The sequence below is a fragment of the Poecile atricapillus genome, chromosome 1, assembly GCF_030490865.1.
Source record: "Poecile atricapillus isolate bPoeAtr1 chromosome 1, bPoeAtr1.hap1, whole genome shotgun sequence".
Lineage (NCBI taxonomy): Eukaryota > Metazoa > Chordata > Aves > Passeriformes > Paridae > Poecile > Poecile atricapillus.
In genome coordinates, this window is record NC_081249.1 from 125,674,393 (window position 1) to 125,694,443 (window position 20,051).

The 20,051-nt window shown below is 43.5% G+C and overlaps 1 protein-coding gene across 2 annotated transcripts; it reads left to right on the forward strand.

Annotated features, from left to right (window-relative positions):
* The first annotated feature begins 980 nt into the window (after positions 1 to 980).
* On the forward strand, positions 981 to 15,559 carry RIC3 (RIC3 acetylcholine receptor chaperone). Of its 2 annotated transcripts, none has more exons than XM_058836940.1 (6): positions 981 to 1,110; positions 6,763 to 6,986; positions 7,511 to 7,589; positions 9,075 to 9,168; positions 13,793 to 13,941; positions 15,058 to 15,559. In XM_058836940.1, the coding sequence occupies exons 1-6, from the start codon at positions 981 to 983 to the stop codon at positions 15,540 to 15,542; spliced, it is 1,161 nt and encodes a 386-aa protein (XP_058692923.1). In that variant the 3' UTR covers positions 15,543 to 15,559. The 2 variants fall into 2 exon arrangements, with proteins under 2 accessions (XP_058692923.1, XP_058692933.1); XM_058836950.1 differs by having other exon boundaries at positions 13,796 to 13,941.
* The last annotated feature ends 4,492 nt before the right edge of the window (positions 15,560 to 20,051 follow it).

Below are 20,051 nucleotides of genomic sequence, written 5' to 3' on the forward strand. Positions count from 1 at the left end.
GCATCATCACCCTTACAGTCGAGAGCCCTTTTTCAATTTTCCTGTGTTCCACCCTGGGCGTTCTGCCGTGTTTTACCCCCTGGAGTTGTCCTGGCCGGTCTCAGCAGCCCCATCGCCCGCTGCCGGCCAGCGCCGCAGGGAGCTGCTCACCTCCCATGGGTGAGCCGCACCTCCAGCTCCTCTCACTGCCTGCCCGACCCAGGCAGTCCCACACTGAGCCCCCCAAGTGTCAGGAAAATCCACAAACACCAGAGGATTATGCCCAAGAAATAGACAGAGGAGTTCTGCAACTTTATTCGAATAAAGGGAGGGAGTGCACTGGGGGAACACACTCAGGGCATTTTCTCTCTCAGGGTTTCAGAGGGCAGAGCCTCCTTTTACCCTAATTCCCGGCCACATGTTGCCCTCTTCCTTTCTCCACTGGCTGAGGCATTAGGATGGCACAGCCTTCCCAAGCCACCTACCACATATTGTCCCTTGAACCTGCTGTTTCCCCCAAAGTTCAGAAGTTGAGGCCTGTGCATTCCCTTGTCTGTGACAGGGGCCAGGCCATCTGAGCTCTGCCACAAACCTGCTGCCCATACTCAGTAGTGGCATTGAGACCCATTTCAAAGATGTTAACACCCAGACCTTTCACCCATCAAACTCTTTGCAAAGCCAATTTTGTTTTTGCACACATCTTTCATATCCAATGTAAATCTGCTCTCTTCCAGTTTGAAGCCATTCCCCCTGGCTCCTGCCACTACACGTAAAAACCCCTCTCCATCTGTGTCGCAGGCTCCCTTCAGGCACTGAAGGAGAAGAAGGGAGTGTCTGTGTCGCTGCTCGGCCTGTCCTGGCCCAGGGCTGTTCCCGAAGCCGCGACCCAGCCCAGGCTCCGCCATCCCAGCGCCTCCCCAGGGCCTCCCCCTGCGGCTCCCCCTCCCCGCTCCCCTCGGGCTCCCGCGCGGCGCCTGCGCGCGCCTGCGCCCAGCTCCGCCATGGCGGCCTGGACGTGCTGCCGGGTGGCGGCCGTGTCCTGCCTGGTGCTCTGCGTCTCCCTCCTCCTGCCGCGCACCTTCCTGCCCCGGGCCGGCGGCAGGCAGGAGCCCGGCGCCGCACCGCCCGAGGGTAAGAGGCCGCTCCTCTCCGCCGCCCCCCACCCTTGTCTTCCCCCCGGGCCGGGACGCCGCGGTCCCGTTCGGGGTGAGCCCGGGGCGGGCGGGCTGCGGGGACTCCGTGAGGGGCCGGGGCTGCGCGCAGGGAGCTCCGCCGCCCGGTATGGAAACATAGCGTAGTTCCCCCTTGGCGCGTCTCTCCCCCGTGCTCATCCCTTAGCGACGTGTGGAGGGATGCCGGAGGATTCATTCGTGCTTACCGCTCTGATCTACTGTCTCCTTTTTTTAAGAAACAGCTTAAAAACTTAAAAATAACATTTTTTTTCTATGTGCGGGGTATTAAAGCTTCCCGAAAAGTGACATATTCATTCCATTTTTTTCGTTGGTTTTGTTTTTTGGTTTTTTATTTCATTGCAATACATCCCTTCATTATTTTGTTACTCTGTGTATGCAATTCTTCTGTTGTTACATATGAAATAAAAATTCATTTGAATCGTCTTCACTGTTCAGTTTCCAGCGTTTTAAACTTTCATTTTCATGCACCAGATTATCATAATGCTGTGATGGCTTATTTTAGGCTCAGGTCGTGTCTGTGCAGCCCCCCAAGTTGTGTCCTTCGTGCCTGCCCTCCCACTCTGCATGTGCTCTCTTTAAGTTATCAGGGAATGGATTCATACAAGCATCTCCCATCCTTTTTATGGCCTTTTACTGTAGAGGTTATTTTTCCCCAAGGCACTTCCCAAGAGTAGCAGGTGTCATAACCCCTAGTCTTGGCAGAGACGGAGCTTTGTGCAGGGCTGCCCACAAGCCAGAAGTGAGGCTGGTGGAAGCACGGAGAACTTGGGAGTTCGTCAGGATGCTGTCCCACAGGGACTCATGTTCAGTGACTGTGTCTCGTGCATCCTTCCAACTGCCTGGTTCTGTATCTGCACTCTTCAGTGACATGGATTTCTCTCACTTCAGGGTTTTCTAAGGACCTTCAGGCTGAAGTTAACAGCTAAAACAGTGTTACGTTGAAGCCAAATAGAGGATTTCCATGCCACAACAGCTCTTTCATGGTTACCATGTGTATTTTTGGTGTTCTAAGAACTTGAAAATAGGCTGGTCAGCACTGTAGATCTGCAGGTGTATAGTTCCATTGCAGGACCTTCTCGCACTGAAAACCCATAAGGGCCCAGCAGCCAGAACAGGTGAGGACTGTGGAATCACCTGCCTGGAGCAGGGATGGGAGCAGATGCTCTGAGAGGTGGCTCCCCAGACTTCTCCCCCCTGCACAGCTCTGGACTGACCCCGCAGTGGTACCAGAAGATGGAATTTGACACACCATTTTCCCACAGCAATGTAGTCTTAAGCAGTTGTCAGCTGATGTTGTGGTGCTCCTTCCTTTGGCTGCAGGTTGACCTGACAGAAAAACCAGCTTTAAAAAACCCAACAACAAACGTGTCCTCCAATTATTTTCAGTGCCCCTCAATTATTTTCAGTGCCATCTGTCAAATGAATGATGTTTGTACCTATGCTAGCACAGCTGGCTCTGAGCAGTGCTGTGATAGGGTGGCTTAATCATAAGATACAGTTAAGTGCTTAAAATAGGTAACATAAATACTCTTTACATCCTCAGAATTGTAAATACTTCCCATCATTCCTGCAGAGATCACAGGGCAGCACAGGCACCCAGCATTGCTCCCCTCTTGCACCCCAGCATGTGTCTTTGGCTGAGGATGTAATAACTCACCTCAGCTGCTCAGTTTCAGATGAGAGTTTATAGTCTGTATTTTCTACTTGATAGCAAGGATTTCATTACACTTGCTCTGTAGACCAAACTGTATTTCACCTGAAGTTACTTTTTTATTGGAAGAATAAATCTTGATTGAATCGCTCAATTCATATCTCTGTCATTAGTTGTCCTCTTCACTGCACTGATAACTGCAGTTACCTGGCAGGAGTTTGAGGGCTTGAGGTAATCATGTCATTCTTGAAGTTAATAAAGTGCTTATGGTAGTCTTGGGGGCAAAATGTCTCTGAATAAAACATGCTTAAAGTTTAGTACCTTTTGTTAAACTCAATGTTACCAGAAGGCTTTTTATCAAAACAGGCTTTAGGCATGGCAGTGGAACTTTCTTAATAAAGTCATTTTCAAAGGTCTCTTTCAGAAAACGGTGTTAACTATAGAAGTTAATTTTATCTTCCAGACAGGAATGTTGTTCTTTTTTTACAATAATAATTTCATGTATACGACAAAGCTTGCTTAAAGAACTTACTGTGTTTGTATCACACTCCTAGATGACATTATAGACAGGCATTAGAATGTTTATCTTTTGTTAAAGAGGAGCAAAAGGGGACCTACTAGCAGTTTTAAAAGTACATTTTAAGTCTAGTGTTCATAAATATATACCATGCATTTTGTAAAGCTGCTCTCTAAGTTGGTAGTTTCAGATAAACCTTTTAACTCCATGACAGCAGCAGACTCTGCTTTCTTACAGACAATCAAGTGGCATCAGCTTTACAAAAAAAATACATGACAGTTCAGGTAGCCCCCTCTGCCCAGCCTGAATTTGTGCAATGCACACATCAGTTGCCTGCTGGTGTCCTGAAGAAAATGATGTGCCAGAGAGACATATTGCCTAGACTAAGAGTTGCTGAATACTACAGTAACATAAGTCTAAATAACTTTATAAATTGTTGAGTTGGGCTTAGTAGCAATTCCTAAAACCCATTAAATAGAACACATAACGGCTTTCATGGAAAAGAGATGCCTGAATGGTCTGAGTGTCATCATCTGGTTGATTGTTGTATTCACTGTGTTGTAAATACAGTTTTTAAGATTTGCTCCTTTTCAGTTAGGTGTTAATATTGTTACAAGATTAAAAATACCACAGTCATTCTCATGTGAAAATACCATTAGGGACTTCATCTACATTCAGAAACGACAGCCTTTTAAACAACACAAATGTATCCTGGGGCATAATTTAATTTTTCGACTTCAAGCTATTGAAGGGACTGGGTTAAACAAAACATGCTCTGCTTACCCTGCAGCTGGTTTGGAGAGTTGATTTGAAACATAAAAACTGACAGAATTATTAAATGTATAGGATAAAGCCCAGGTAAAAAGATTTCAAAGCCGGGTAGGGTGTGGTTGGTGGGAGCTGTCACACACAGCAATCAGCCTGCATGAAGGCAGCCCTCGGGCTGTCACAGGGGAGTTGAGAAACATTTCAAAAGCAGAGCGGCACTTGGGGACCCTTCAAAGCTAAGGGGAGTTAGTGCTCTTCCCACAGCATTCCCACAACAGGAAAATGTCCTGTTATGGTCCACACCATCCCCACTGCAGCTGAATACAGCAAACAAGGACCCAACACATGGCCTTCTGTGCTCATCAAGTGTCACTTGATTTTCTAGATGGAAAGTGTGTTGTTGTCTCCATTTGAAAGTGGTTTGTTTCATCCCTGGAAGTGTGGAATCTTATTCAAACCACAGTGGCACCCAATTGTTACATTTTCCATTTGTATACTGTGCATTTAAGAGCTTTGTGCGTGTGGTTTTTTCAAATTGCCTGTGCTCTCCATTTCCTGTGTAATTTGCATGGATTCTTCACAATAAAAAGCTATGGAAGATAGTATTTGTTTATTAAGGAAATAATTATAGAAGTATAACAACAGGGTAGGTTTACAAATTGGAGCCATGAAATTCCCCTTTAAAATTATCTTGATATGTCTAGGGTTTGTCCTCTTGGCCTGATCATATTTAATTGAATTGAATCTTTTAAAGCACAAATGAGGCCTTGTGGATAATTTAGAAAACTATTCACTTTGAATACAGTTTCACCTTTGTCAATTATTTTCTGCTTTCTTAATATCTCCTTTTTTAAAAAATAAATAATATTTGCATAAGTATAAGATGTTTTATAAATGTTTACCTACCCTGCTGCTTCATCCCCACCAGAGTGATGCTGCTCTCTGCACGACATCACACTCGTTTCCACAGTGACCTACTGCTACAGGGCATTGCTGCTGGAGCAGGAGGACTTTTCTTGTAAATAAGATGCTATGCTTTCCAGCACAGACTTTGAATAATTCACTGAAATTTAAGTGCATGATAACAGCTTCCTCAAAATTAAGCTAGCCTGAGAATAGGTTTGGTCAGTGGTAGTGTAGCCTGGCAGTTACACTAAAGAACTCTTGGAATGTGTGCTATCGTCTACAAGAAAAATGTGTTTTTAATAGTGTAACTTCATGAATTATTGATATCACTTCCTAGTAAGTGTTTACTGCAATTTTCTGTGCTCAGGAATTTAGCTGCCTATGATGGTGTTTCCTAGCAAGACCAAATGTTAATTAAATTTTTCTCTTGTGTCTCATAAAAGTATCTGCAGCTGCATACTCGCAAGAGTAAAGTCAGTTCTTTGCAGTGCCGCTTTAAACCTGCTTTTCATTTTCTTTCTGCGAGCACAAGCAGCCTGTCCCAACACCAGGCAACAGCATCCAGGCCGTGTGTGCCAGGGAGGGGGAGTTTTCCAGCTGGGATCAGGGAGTGAGCTGCAGCCCAGCCTGGCAATCCCCATCTCTGGTGCTTCCATCCAGCACCTCTCACAGCCAGGTTCCATGGCAGAGTAACTCAGCTCAGCACCAGTCAGTGGAAGGGAGTGCAGGTGCACATCCAAGCTGGATATGGAGATGGAACGCAGGATGTCAACTACACAGAGGAGTAAAATAGTGAATTTCACAGCAAAATTGTTGAATTGATGGCAGCAAGAAAATAGAATAATGCATGAGCTTCAATTTATTGAGGTTCTTGTGCCCTTCAGTTGTGTGAAATCATTTGCAGCACCATTTCAGGCTTTCTGCAGTTCTTACTGTGGCATCTGTACATCCATTTATGCTTTCTCTCCTTTCTTGTGTTAAATTAGCTCTGCCTAGAAAGGTTAGAAACCTCTAAATTTTTTTTCCCTCTAAAATGCCAAAGATAATATGTCCCAGGCTATATTCAGTCTCCTTTCTCACACTGCTTTACCTTAGATCTTTTTAAGGAGAACAGCTTGAGGTAACATCGCTTTTCTTAATCTTTCATTACTCTCTTGGTGAAATCAGGTAAAATACTATTTCTTACAGCAATAACAAAAAAATCTGCTGGGCAGACTCTGCGGTCGTGTGTCAGGCTGTTAGGTGGATAATTGTTTGGACATTAATACATTTATACATTAAATGCCTTTGGGCAATATTGAAAGATCAGGCTCACAGTGGAAAACTGATATGTTGTTGGGGGATTTTGAGGAAAGAAACAAGTAGAAATCTGGCATTTCATCCCACTGGAGATACTGATCTGTTGGGTATTCAGACAAGAATATAACTATTAAAATCCATGTTTTGTTAATTACCCTTACAGCTTTTTCTCTGCTTAAAATCAAGAGATTTTAATTGTGTGATTCTAGTCCTAATTGTGAAATTTCTAGAAGTAAATGGCTTTAAGTAAAACCTAACTCCTAGCACTGCACATCACAGGAGACTGAGGACTGAGTTCACAGACTTAGTCCAACACGTTATTTACTCATCAGTGGTGCTGAATTTACAAGTAGAGAAAATAGGTCACTTGCACCTGCTGCAGGTTTATGCTACATGTGAAAAGGTGGAAGGTAATAGAAGGGAAATGACCATTGTGTGGTTTTTTGCAGGGAAGCTCAGTCGTTTTCCTCCGAGGATGCATTCCCACGCCACTCCCGACGGCCGAGCTGTCCCTCATTTTCCGAGGTCTCACCTTACTGAAGCAGTTGCCAAAGCCAAGGCAGGTGGAGGTGGTAGTGGAAACACTGGTGGAAGTGGAAGAGGTCTCGTGGGACAGATTATCCCTATATATGGATTTGGCATCTTCTTATATATTCTGTACATTTTATTTAAGGTAAGAACCACCATAAATTGGAAAGTCAGGGAAAAACTTGGGAAAAAAAAAATATTGAGTCTTGTTTCAGTACCTTGTTCCATTTCATCTGTGCTCAAAAACATGCTCATGCTGGACCTTTGCCTGGTGGTCAAAAGACTGGAGTATCCTGTGGGTTTTGCTGTTGCAAAGACTATAGCTAAGAATGCAGGGAAGGAATTCTCTCTGCATTGGCCTCTGACCTTTAACAATTTTTTAATTTTTTCTTTTTCCTGTGGAAAAGTGCATGTCTAGAGTAATGTTAGATTAATTTTGAATATACACATAGTATTCTTTTCCTTGTTGTATGTGTATATGTTACATGTTGTTATTTGTTCCAGGACTCTGATAGGAGTTTTCAGCTGGCAAAATCTTCCAGGCATCTTTCATGGTTTTGCTCCTGGGTGTGCTTTTCCATGGCTGCCTTCTGTATTTTTTTCTATTGTCTCTGGGGTTTATCTGTTACACTGTAACTCATGGAAGGGCCATGTTCTTGTCCTCAACAGCTGGCTTCCAAGGGAAGAACTACTCCTGCAGAGCGGAAATGCCCCACTGCTACCCCTGGGAACATGAAGAGGAAAATCAGTGAGTATGGCTCTGGGTTGTACCTGTGCAGCTGTTGATTCTGTAATGCTCTAACAGGCTTCTTCAAGTTCTGGGTGCACTGTAAAGCTGATGCTCCCTCCCACCCCAAAAAAAAATAAAAACAAAAACCAAGCCAGAATCTTCTGTGTTGGAACGAGCAAGAGTTAAAAAGAATTACTACACTGTCACTTTCTAATCTAATTTAGCCCATGAGGCTGTGATAGCAGCCTGATCCCAAGCCCCTCTGGAAGGAATGGCTTTTCATGAGGTTTGCTGAATTAACTGCATGGATTTGCTGAAAAGCTGTGTCACTAATGATTAAAAAGGGATAATAGGATGTCCAGTTATAATTATTGTATAATCCCTAATAGTCTAGTAAGAGCATAGAAAGCTAGTTTAATTTTTTTTAATTGGTGAATTCTTAGCCATCATCAGGCACTTCCCTAATTTGTCCCTTTTTTTTGCAATGTAGAGTTTTCATGTGTGCAATAAAGAGAGCAAATAATATTCTAAAATGTTAATTTGATTTTACCTAAACGTCACTGAGATAGATTCAAGTATTTGTAGGCACTTATTAGATAAATTAATAAGCTTACTATTGAGGATTGGGAAGAGTAGTTACCATTACAGTATTTAAATGTGTTGTGTTTAGCTGGCTAAACTGTAATAGGAAAGGAAAGTACTTAGGGCTTTATAGAAGCTTTTTTTATAGAAAGTGGTAGCAGGAAGGTAATTCTCTTAACATAGCTGTAATTTTCTTGACATTAATGCACATATTAGGAATACCTAATGTACTCAGTGCTGTAGATTGTGTCTCCAGTGCACTCATACTGCATTGTGCCTGGCAATTTTGGGCAATATATCAGCAATGATAATTGTATTTTTTTTTCTGGTGTTCAGTGAGAGAAAGTAACTTTGCAGTAAGGTTGCCATCCTTACATCCCAGAGAACTAACAGGGGAAATGATTCTGCTTTTTCTAGAGCTCTTCATTTATATTATTAAAGCATTAATGGCAAGCTGTACCAGAGCAGGGGTCAGGTCACTGGATTAGGAGCTTGAAGACTGAGTCACCACTTACATTGTGACTTGGAGAAGTAACTTCCTGTCTCTTTGCCAATTCCCCTTCCCCTTTTTTAAAGTCTCAGACATGCAAAATAATTACATCAGCGTTGCATTAAGTAATTACAATCTGCAGAATCGAGATCTTTCTAAAAGCAGGATGTTTGTTGATGGATTTCTCCCTTCCTACTATGTTGAAGTTCCATTGTGCCTTTGTGCTGATTAAATGGATGTAATATTGGTAATAGTCTTCACTTCTCAGGCCAGGAAAAGTAGGTAGAACTCTCTAAGCTGGATGTTTTAGTTTCCTCACAACCAGTTTGGTTTGGTACAGCATTTGCTACCTGTGTTAATGGAACAGGGATACATTTGCAAGGCTCAATACTGACAGATCTTGGGATTTTTTGTTTTGTTTTGTTTTGCAGCTGACTATGAACTCACTCAGCTCCAGGAAAGACTGAGAGAGACAGAAGAAGCGATGGAAAAATTAATCAACAGAGTAGGACCTATGTATGACAGGTGTGTTTCAAATTAGAGTATTTTTAGGAGACATTCTACTCTGATTAGAAATCAAACTTTCTTGCATTTTATATATAAAAATAGCATTTTTATTGCTTCTTCAAATTATAGAAGTTAGATTTTACACATCCCAATTCTTGTTCTGCAGTTTTTCTCTTTTCAGTAGCTATATATAAAATAAATATTTTTTTCCAACTTCATTTTCCTTAACCAGAAAAGCAATTATCCCTATCTCTCCCCTTTGTATAGTGTTATTTGTAAGAAAATGACAGGTATATGTAAACAGAAGATGAACCATCTACATTTAAAGTACGTAAAACAGCCTGTTTTATGTGACCAAAATAATATCCTGAATTATTCTTTTCCAGTTCTATGGATTATTTTCCTAAATTGAAATGCTGTTGTAATCTATGTAAATTCCTGTTAGAATAACCATAAAATTTTTCTTTAAGGCAGAATTGTATAATAATCTGATTACATAACTTAGTTCCACTCTAAATTCATGCATTTGCTTCTAAATATAAAAAGACAAAAGGTTCTAAAATCAGCATTCAAAATTTTATTATGTTTATTAATGTTTGCTACAAGTCTGATATCACCAGTCTACATTACAAAGAAACACTGGAAACAAGTCTATGTTTTTCATAAGGAATAAAAAGAACAGATCAATAGGATGCTGCATAACTGCTGTGTGAAAACTGAAACACCATAAATATGAAGGTGAGGTTTGCAAAAAATGAGAGCTGTTCTGGTTGTATATCATATTAACTTTGTCTGGATCAGCCAAGGCATGTTTTAACCCATCCTGTAGGAATGTTCTATGCTGAACATGCACATTTTGTTCATTTATGCCTCAAACCACTTCTCTTTGAGTGCAGTTTTTTCCCACTTTGTGCTGTGCCCAGTACTGTCTTGGGCAAACAAGGTATCCAACTTGCCCATGTTCAGCCAGGTCTGTGGGAGAGCCCCTAAACTGCCCTGGTTTTGTTAGTGGAACAGAAGGATCCTGCTTTAACTCATCTCTGTTCTGGAGAGCTGACACAATGCTCTACATGTACCTCTGAGCTGACAGAAATAGGCTTATGAGCTGCCCAGATATTGTGCTGATACCCAGGATGGAATATTTTTTTTTACTGAGAAAATTGGTTTAGGGTCTGATCCAGTATTTGTTCTACTCTGTGTTATTGGCTCAAAGCCTCTATTTAGTAGAACTTCCCTTCTTTGTTCAACCAGACTATTTATATAGATGGGTCTAAAGGTCTCAGGGGAAATGAGAATCTGAATCTAATGCTAACTGGAATTTTGTATGTTGCCTCTCTGAAGAGGAGGGTAAAGGCACCTCGTGGTGCAAATGGAGCAAATAGCTGTTTTCAAACACTTTGAAGCTTTCTTGATCTACTCATTAATTTCACTAATACTGGATAAATCTATTAAAATAAAACCTATGGTTTGAAAGTGAAGTTAGAGTACTAAGCTAGGCTTATTCAATCTGGATATTGATAGATTTAAATAAAAAGGAAAGAGTAAGAGAGTAAAAATGACTTGAGCTTTATTTATTGATCTGCAGTTAAACAGAAACCCTTATAGAGAAAAGTCAGAGACAGATATAAGTGCTATCAAGTTTCAACTAATGCTGAGACCATGGCCCTTTACATGAGGTTTGAAAACCAACCTCCAAACCAACTGAGGAGGCCTCCTTCCAAACCAGCATACCAGTTGGAATTGCTACACCATTAAATAGAGAAACAACCTTCCAGAAATACAAAACTGCCAAAAAGTACAAGTGCAGGTACTTTTAATAAGGCCAAGCATTTTGTAAGAAGAATGAGAAGCAAGACAAAGAAAGCAAGAGGAAGAAAGAACCACCTGACCAGGTCCTCAACAATATAACCAAAAATTTCTATTTCTGGTAGATAGGTAAGAGGTAGAAATAATGCAGATCACTACCTGTTTTTAAAGTCCTGTTTACCAGGCTGTCAACTGTAAAAACTTCCTTTTTTATCATAAACTGAGCAAAGGTGATATGGAAGAGTGAGAGACTCTGTGGGGTGCCATTTTTGGGGATGTAGCTGCATTTTGATAGCGATTACTTTAAGATCACGAAGCTAAAAAAATACCAGTTAACATGTCTGAGATGCCATTTTAAACTATTTAGATTATTTTCCCTGCAGTCATGATGGCTCTTTAGGAAATGTTCTAATCTCAGGCTAAGAATAAGAAACCTTTACTTTACCTGTTAGTGAGCTCTTTGGGACTCTACAAAGTGTAAGTATTGCCATTAGGAAAAATAATACTTGTGTTGGAGCTACAAACACAGACAGCAAAAATAATGACCTTTTCTTGTGCTGTAAACCTTCTGCATCTGTTATCCTCTTAGTATTCCTAAGTGCATTATATCCAGATAAATCTCCCATGTGCAGCCAGCCAGATGTCTTACACACTGCCAGCAACCTACAGTAAGTCTTCCCAGAGGCCTTACATGAAGTCAAAATAACACATGGGTTTCTCCCTCTCTGCAGGGAAATTTGCCTTTTAAACAGGGTATTTGGAGAAGGAATACTCTAAAATACAGAGCCCTTGTGTTGCAATAAGACAGGAGTGTTTTCTATTGAGGGTATCCCACATATTAGGAATTTTCCTGTATGAAATGCCACAGTGATGCAGCTCAGATAACAGGATCAATCCTGTTATCTGAGCTAGCTTGTCTGCCCAATGTGCTAAAGAGATGGGCCTCTCTGTCTTCAGCCAAGTGATATATATTCAAATTGGGTAAAAGGAGGATTAGTTCAGCAATTCTGTCACAGCTTTGGTCAAAGGCTGATGAAACCATTCCTTTCTATGGGCCTCTTAATTCACACCTGAGATTCCACATCTGCATAAGCCAGGCTTTTGGGAAGATGCTGCCTCACACCTTCAGCGGTTTGTGGAACAGATTGCCACGACAGCTTGGGGAAGATCAATGCAGCCTATGTATAGTGTTGGGATATCAACTTTTCAAACTGTGGAGCAAAGTGCTCCTTGGTGGAAAAGTGATGTTTTGCTTTGTGATCTCAGTGAAGTAGTTTAATCTAGGGAGGTGCTAATCAAACCAGCTCCTGAGCTAAGTTCAGTGACAGACACTTGTGCTTGCAGCTGGTTACAAAATCCAGCCCAGGCTGGAGATCAGCACTTCCACCACCATCACACCAACCAGCAGTAGGATGCTAATCTTACTTTAAACCAGTGTGACTTTGCTGCCCTTAGTGGAGTAGCCATTGTGTCACCATCCTTCCCGTTTAGGCAGAGTGGCACAAAGTACCTCCTGGAGTGCTGCTCCAGTCCCAGCAGCTGGTAAGAGGAAAACCTGAGGGACATTGCAAGTTTATTAGAATTCTGATAACTAAAGTGAGGTTTACATAGATACAAACCACCTAAAGCCAAAATCTGCTTCCAGCTCCTCTCTTCTCATCTCTTCCCTACGATTCACTGAGCAGCCTACTCAGTGAATCTACTCTTGGAGATTATCTGTCTGTCTGCTCTCCAGACCAGAGATCACCAGAGAACATCTGTCTGACCTCACCTACACCTACCGTTCAGCATTCTGTGCCACCCTTTCAAGTAACTGGGGGAAACAGCTCCTGACTGAAACACAGATCCAAAAGGGTTCCAGAAGAGTGGCTTGAACTGGCATTACTGCTCAAGAATGACTTAAACCTCAAAATATCATAACTTTAAACTCAAGATGAAACATGCACCATTGGTCAGAGCCATTTTCACCCCTGGTGGCAGCCAGTGGCTTTCTCATTCAAGCCTACTGAGTTATCAGACTGCAGAGCACCCCCCTCCAAATACTGCCTTTTTTGTCCATAAGATTTTTAGAAGCCTTTTTTCTTTCCAAAGAAAATAATGTGCAATGACTACATGATCTTATGTGTTGGAAGCATTTTTTTTACAGCAGAAATTGTATTACCTAAGCAGTAAAAATTACTAGATCCAGCAGTCAAAAGTTTGCTTTCAATCTGATTTAAAAAATCACAGTCCTCTCCAATTCTAAAGGGCAAGTTACAGTTTAATGTAACACCTTCTTTGCATTCTTAAACCTTCCTTCCTGTTTCTCCCCTCCACCTCCCCAACAGGCTGCATGGTTGACTGTCTATAATGACAGGATAATCTGTCCAACTTGCAAATTCAGTGGTCACAAGGAGAGATTTTAGTCTTGAGACTAATGACTGTGAGAAATTTTGAGCAGCCTCACAAGCTACACATGTAGCACAAGTTCAGAATTGCATTTCCTTATAATACTTCATACAAGGTACTGCCCCCTAATTCTTACCTAACACACTTTTAAAGGCAAGAAATTTCTCTAGTGTCTTTTGTACCATAACTCTTTTTTTGTGTGTCATTTTCATCTTGCTCTCACATTGGCTTTACCTTCCTTCCTCTAGTTGTTTACATTGCTTTTTGGATAAAGGGATGAACTATACTCAGCTGAAGTGCAGAGCACATGCAGATGTCGAGGAGGGATCACACTCCTCAGTAGGTTTCTCCAGACTGTGCTGCTGGCATGAACCAAACAGTTGGGTTCAAACCCTTTTCATAGCTTGCAATAACAGTGGACAAAATTCTGGTGTCTAATGTCTTCTAGCAGGACTCAAAATGTTACAACAGACCAGGAAAAAATGTTACTTCAACAACTCAGAGAAATCACTAGAGTTATGAAAGAAGGAAAATTCATAGATGACATCTCTCCTGAGAAGGAAGCTGAGGAAGCTCCTTACATGGCAGATTGGGAAGGTAAGTGAGAGCCTTTTGTACCATTACCCTTACAAGAAAAATTAGATAAAGATCTAATAAGATCACACTTCCAGATCCTTTCAAAGTTTTGGTCAACTTTATCCTTCTTTTTCCAGAAGCCAGTGTTCAAAACTTTTTTTAAGAGGTTGCTTGGCTTTTTTTTTCCCCAACCATAACAGAAAAAAATAGATTTTGAGGTATCCAACATTTCTTTTAGTGTAAACACTGCACTATCTGCTTCCCAAAGTGGCATATGAATATTCACATATGCTCCATCTGCTGCTGGGGCTCGGCTGCTCTGGGTTTACATCTTTCCCTTTCTGTGCTGGGCTAGATTTCATGACAATCATAAAACACTTGGAAATCAGAATCAGTATGTTTTAGATAACTCACAGTTATTACTTTTGATTATTCATCTTTGTTAGCTCCAATGTTGTAAAAGTCAACTCCAGGAAGTCTTTTAAAAGCTATTTATTTTAATGTCCTTTCCATTCCTTGGTGTTTACCTTCTACATAAATGTGTTTTCAAGATACCTTAGTTGAGCTGCTCTGTATCATAATTTTAAAGTCAGACTTAATTTCTTGCTTTTTAAAAAGCTTTCAAAAATGATCCAGCACATAAAGCATAAACAGTGACCCTGAGCTCTGTTCATAAAGTTTATAATGTTATTTCTAAAATGAAATGCACAAAGTCATTGATGTATCTGTTTTTTCAACTTTCTCAGTAATTCTGTTTATTGCAAGTGTTCAAACCATGCATCAGTCAATCTGTAGGCAGGAAAAAAAGAAGGCTCCATTTAAAGATCTAAGATACACCATTTTTACCTGTTAGCCCTCATAACTTCCAGCAAAGCTCGGCTTTCACTCCTGAAAGTCAGGGTTGATATCCTGGCTCCCTAAAAGCAAATTTTTTTTCATCATCTCCCAAGAAGACATGCTTTGCACATTCTTGCCATGGATTTAATACTGTCACGTGTACATGGCATTAAAGAGCTGACATTTTCACTGGCAGTAGAATAAAACAACTGTCCTGGCCAACTTTGCATCCACCACTGAGGTCAGGACTACTTTTAAATGCTGGTAATACTCCAAGCTGCATATCCCTTTATTCCTAAGGTTATCCAGAAGAGACCTATCCTGTCTATGATAATTGCTTCAAGCGCAAGCAGGACACAATCCTTGTAGATTACCCTGACCTGAGCCAGCCCTCTCCAGAAGAGCTGGCAGAAAGAATGGAGGGCATGGAAGATGAGGAGTATCCTTATGATGAAACCCTGCTAAGTGATCTCACCGTGGGAATGGGTGGCCAGGATTTAATGCAGAAAAAGGATGATGTAACTCTCATCAGGGAGGAGGAGAGTGACCTTCCTCCCAGCCAGAGCACTGAGGAGTGCTGCTGTTGCTGTGATGATGATGATCCTGCTGTCATAGCAGAGAATGCTGGATTCCACTCTGAGACCTGCAGTGAAGTAGAAGAGACAAGCCAAGAGGACCTCTCTGTGGAGTCAGAAAATGAAAATGCAGCACTGGAAAAGCAAAAAGTCTGTGATTCAGAGGAGACAGGCACGCTGAGAAAGCGCAACACCAAAGTGCTTGATTGATAGGGACAACAGTGGATGCCATCTGGATGGCAAAGGTAGAGGTCATAAACTGTCATCCATGTGGATTTTGTTCCCAGTGAGGATTTCTCTGTGTTCATCTCCTTGTACCTATTGCATTCTTGTGGTACCAGTCACATCATCTACCTGAACTGGAAGCCAATGTCCTCTTTCATGCACTTGTCATGGGTTACCATGATGCTGCCAACAGTGCTTTGTCCTTGAATTTTGAAGCCTTGTACTTTGGAGCAGATATTTGTGACTTGTTCCTCTTCAGTTCTGAAGGTTTTGTCCTTGGTTTTGCCCTTTGTCATCCCAGAGTTGACCAAATGTCTCTTCTGACTTTTTCAAAAACATCTGTGTGCTACCAGTTAGGAGGGTTAACCAAATCCTTATCATTACATGAGTTTACTGGGATGCTGAAGGACAAAATATGCCTTTTTTCTCTTGGCTCAGTGTTAACTGGTCAGCAAAGCAGACCGCAGTCACACACGTGACTCTCTCAGCTCTGTCATTGCTCTCTACGCTTCAGGAACTGCTGTCACTACAATCCAAAAAAGGTCCTGTGCTACCCCACAGCCCCTTTCCCAGTTGTTCTGTGTTGTTGGAACGGTAGCCTAATCCATGTTGTGTTACTTGTGTGAGCAAGACTGAAGCTCTGTGAGTTGTGCTTTAACTTTGCCTTAGCCGTGGTGAAATGATGATTGCAGGAACCACAATGTGTAAGAGCACTAAAAATATCCCTAGAGATCAAAACCAAAAAAGCAGTGTTAAGGTTTGTCTGTAAAGGAGAGAGCAGCATCAGGGGGACCCTGACACTGAAGGTAGCAGGTAGGCTTTTCCTTCTTCCTGGAAACCTGAGGGGTTTTATGTCCTTGGAATGTTGTTGCCAGGGTCATGTTGAGGCAACCCCAGCTATGAGATGAGGAAAAGTGCTGGAGCCAAGGGCTCCTGAGGGGAGGTGGCAGGTGGTCCCTGTGCCCAAGGGACAGCCTTTCTTGTGCAAGCAGCATGACATGTGGGACAGACTTCTGGAAAGGGTCCCTCAGCTTCCATGACCCTTCTGCTTCTCCTGGGTGCTTTTCAGGCCACCATAACCCGATGTATTGGGCCACACTCATGGTCCAGTCACAGCGGCTGTTTGTGATGTCAGCAGTTCCCTGAGTGCTCTGGCACTGTAGAAGCAGGGCCCTCTGCAGCTGCCCCCTGTCCACCCAGCTCTGAGGCCCTTGATGAATGTCTGGAAGGAAGAAAAGTCAGAGCAGGGAGGCAGATGGCAGCCCGCCTTTGTAGGGACCAGCAGCAGGGCCCCTCCCAGTGATGGCTGAAGAGGAAGGCATGTGCCAGGAGGAGGCTGTGGAAGAGGAGGAACGAAATCACACCTCTGCCATGAGTGCCACCACCCTCAGTTCCCTGATCATGGCCATGCAGAGCTTGGCTCTGTGCCCACCAGGGAATGGCGTGCAGCCCAGGGACATGGGCGTGCCAGGGAGCCAGCGGAGCAGTGAGCCTTTGAGTGGGACAGCACACAGACACGTCCGGCAGTGGCCAAGGAAGGAATCACTTTCCCTGGGCCTGAAGAATGGCAGTCGACAGTGCAGGAGGAGGGAAAGGAGGAGACGGAGGAGCATCAGCCCTTGCTCCAGGAGATCCATTGTCAACACGCGAGGGATGACATCCAGCGCGCGCCTCCAGGAATTCTGGCGGCTCAAAATCCGCACCGGCCTGACTGAAAAATAAGCAACAAGGATGAAAATGCTGTCACATCCTCCTTATTTGGTACTTTGGCAACAGCACCTGTGCTCCCGTGACCCCATAAGTAGAAGGTGCTTTTTAGAAACTTTCCGGTTCCATGCCTGCATCCTGCCTTGCTGGTGCCACCTTACATCCTGGGGTCTTTTAGGCTATAACATCAACAATTTGAGACTAGTTTTTTTTAAACAGAGTAAAGTTATCATAATGAAAGCACAGAGCCCGAGGAATTTCTTCTTTGCAAACGTGCTAGGGAATTATTATGGAGTCCCAGCCTCCACATGGGGCCCCTCCTACTGGCTCACCCATTCCATCTCCTGGCATCAAGAATCATTTGTTGATTGCCATGAATTAAATGAGCCCTTCCTTGTCATCCCCTACCCCACCCTTCCTGGAGCTCCTCTGCTCTGAGCCACAGGGAAAGGACATGAATTGACTTGGCTTTCACCAGCCTGCTGTGCTGAGGTGACAGGAGTTATCCCCAAGAGGGACACTGAGGTTCCTGGGGTCTGGAGGTGAGGTTGCTTCATTCTGAGGGCAACAACAATCCCTGATGGATGAGTGAAATCAGCCTTGCATAAAGAATGTTAGCAGACCAAGCCAAGAATGTAGACAGCTGTTTCTTTGGTGAAGCAACAGATGGCAGTTTGGCCAGGAAGAAGTGCTAGCCTTCACATGGAGATCCCTTCTAGCTGCTTCACAGGAAGTTCTTTTCAATGTTGGGGAATAAATTTTAAAAAACCAAACTTAATAAACCAAAAAAAAAAATATAACAGCAAAAATTCTTTCTTCCTCTGTTTTTTTTGGGGGGATTTGATGAGTGTCTATGGATTCCTCTCTCCCCTCCAGGTCTCCACAGCCCTGGAGAGGTACTGATGTGTGGGGTATAGGCCCAGCCCAGGCCTTGGAGATGGTGAGGAGCTGGGGCCCATGGCACACGAGGCCAGGCTGAGGGAGCTGCCTCTAGTCACGAGGGTGGGGCGGTGGTGGAGCGAGTGGCCCAGTGGAAATGTGGATGCCCCATCCTTGTCAGCATTCCAGGTCAGGCTGCCTGGGGCTTGGACCGATCTGGTCTAGTCTCAGCCTCACCCCAGTGTTCAGCCAAACCCTTGTTGGCTTCATTCTCCACTATTTCCAAGGAAATGCAGTGCTGGAGCCCTGCTGTGGATACAGGCACAGCCCAGTGAGAGGCTGATACCCTTTCCCTGGATTGTCACAGACCGCCAAGTGTTCCCTGGGTGTCACCAGAACTCTGACACTCTGAGACAGCAACCCAGGAGCACAGGGCAGGCATCTACACCCACCATGGGCCTCTGGGACACTCTGCTTTGATGAAAAACATTGGATTCCCCTGGTCTGCACCAGCTGCAAGCCAGCTGCTGGGAGCCAGTCAAGGTGGGGTGCCGGCCTGGGGCTACCCCCACAGAGCTGCTCACGTCAGGCCCTCGGTGCTGGGATGGGCTGGGGAGGGTGCCCATGGCAATGCCACCCACCACAGCCAGGGCAACCCACAGGAAGGGCCTGTGCCACATCCAGAGCCACCACCCAGCCCTGTTCCATGCCAGCCCAGCCCCCAGAGCATCTGTATCCCGGGATTATGGGTCTGGCCCACCAACTGCCCTCACCAGCACAGCTCCAGGTGCAACTGTTCCAAACATACCAATAACCCACGGAACCTGGGAATCCAGCGGGTAGACACCGTCATGGGAATGTGGATTCATGTCGATCAGGAGCTCCTCGTGATGGCCATCGTTCTCCAGGTGGGAGTTGCCCAATCCTCTCAGCACAGCATTATTGTGTGCTCCTAGAATAATTATGCTGTGCCAGACATTTTCTCCCAGCTTTGCAAAAGCCAAAGGGGTCCCCTTTTCAACGCCAGGTCAATTTCCCATTGTTTCAAGCACTAAGAAGGACTTGAACCCCCCTTTTACATGGGAAAAAAAGGAGCTGAACTCCCCTTTTACATGTGCCTTGCAAGGGCTCTAATCCCTTACACTTTCGGAGTTGTTAGAGCTACTTTTAACACCTGTGACAGGGCTAAAGGCTTCCTGTTTCTTTGCAGCAAGGTGTCAGAGAGACTCAAGAGCTCATCCCTGAGGTGTCCATGGCCTAGGCAGCCCCTCCCCAGGGACCAGTAAGTGCTCTCTGAATGTAGCCACGGAGCAGCTCACCAGCAGCTTTCAAACTGGGATTCCTCCCGTTTGAATATTTCCTTTTCACCCTTTGCCTCAGCTTTCCCCTCTCTGAAACAGAAATGTCTGTTTAAAGGAGAATTTTAGAAAAGGACCATCAAACGTGTGTCTCTAGCTTTCTCAACTATCAACTGCTCACTTCTACTAGGGAACACTCATAATTTGAAGGAGAGCTTAGCTGATCAAAATCAGGATTCTCAGAGAACTTTGATTAAGTAAGTAAATCAAAATCATAGGTCAGAACATCAGCAAAGCTGGGAATTTGAGAAAAAGTTATAGAAGCTCAGATAGATGCCCACTGGAAGCAGTCAGGCTCTTTAAAAGCTCATGCTCCTTTACTTGTGATGCTTCCCACCTGGCAAATGAAATGGCTTCAACTTTTTGTTAAAGCTAAAAGAAATATCACATGTATTGTTAAAATGAAATATTATGATAAAACTAGATTTAAAAACCCACACTCGGGCTTCGTTGTACCTGAGCATTTGAGAATGGTTACAGATTGTTTCGGGCATTCCATGGGATCAGGAAAAAAAGCAAAAAGATCACTGCTGGCCCCAAAAATACTCTA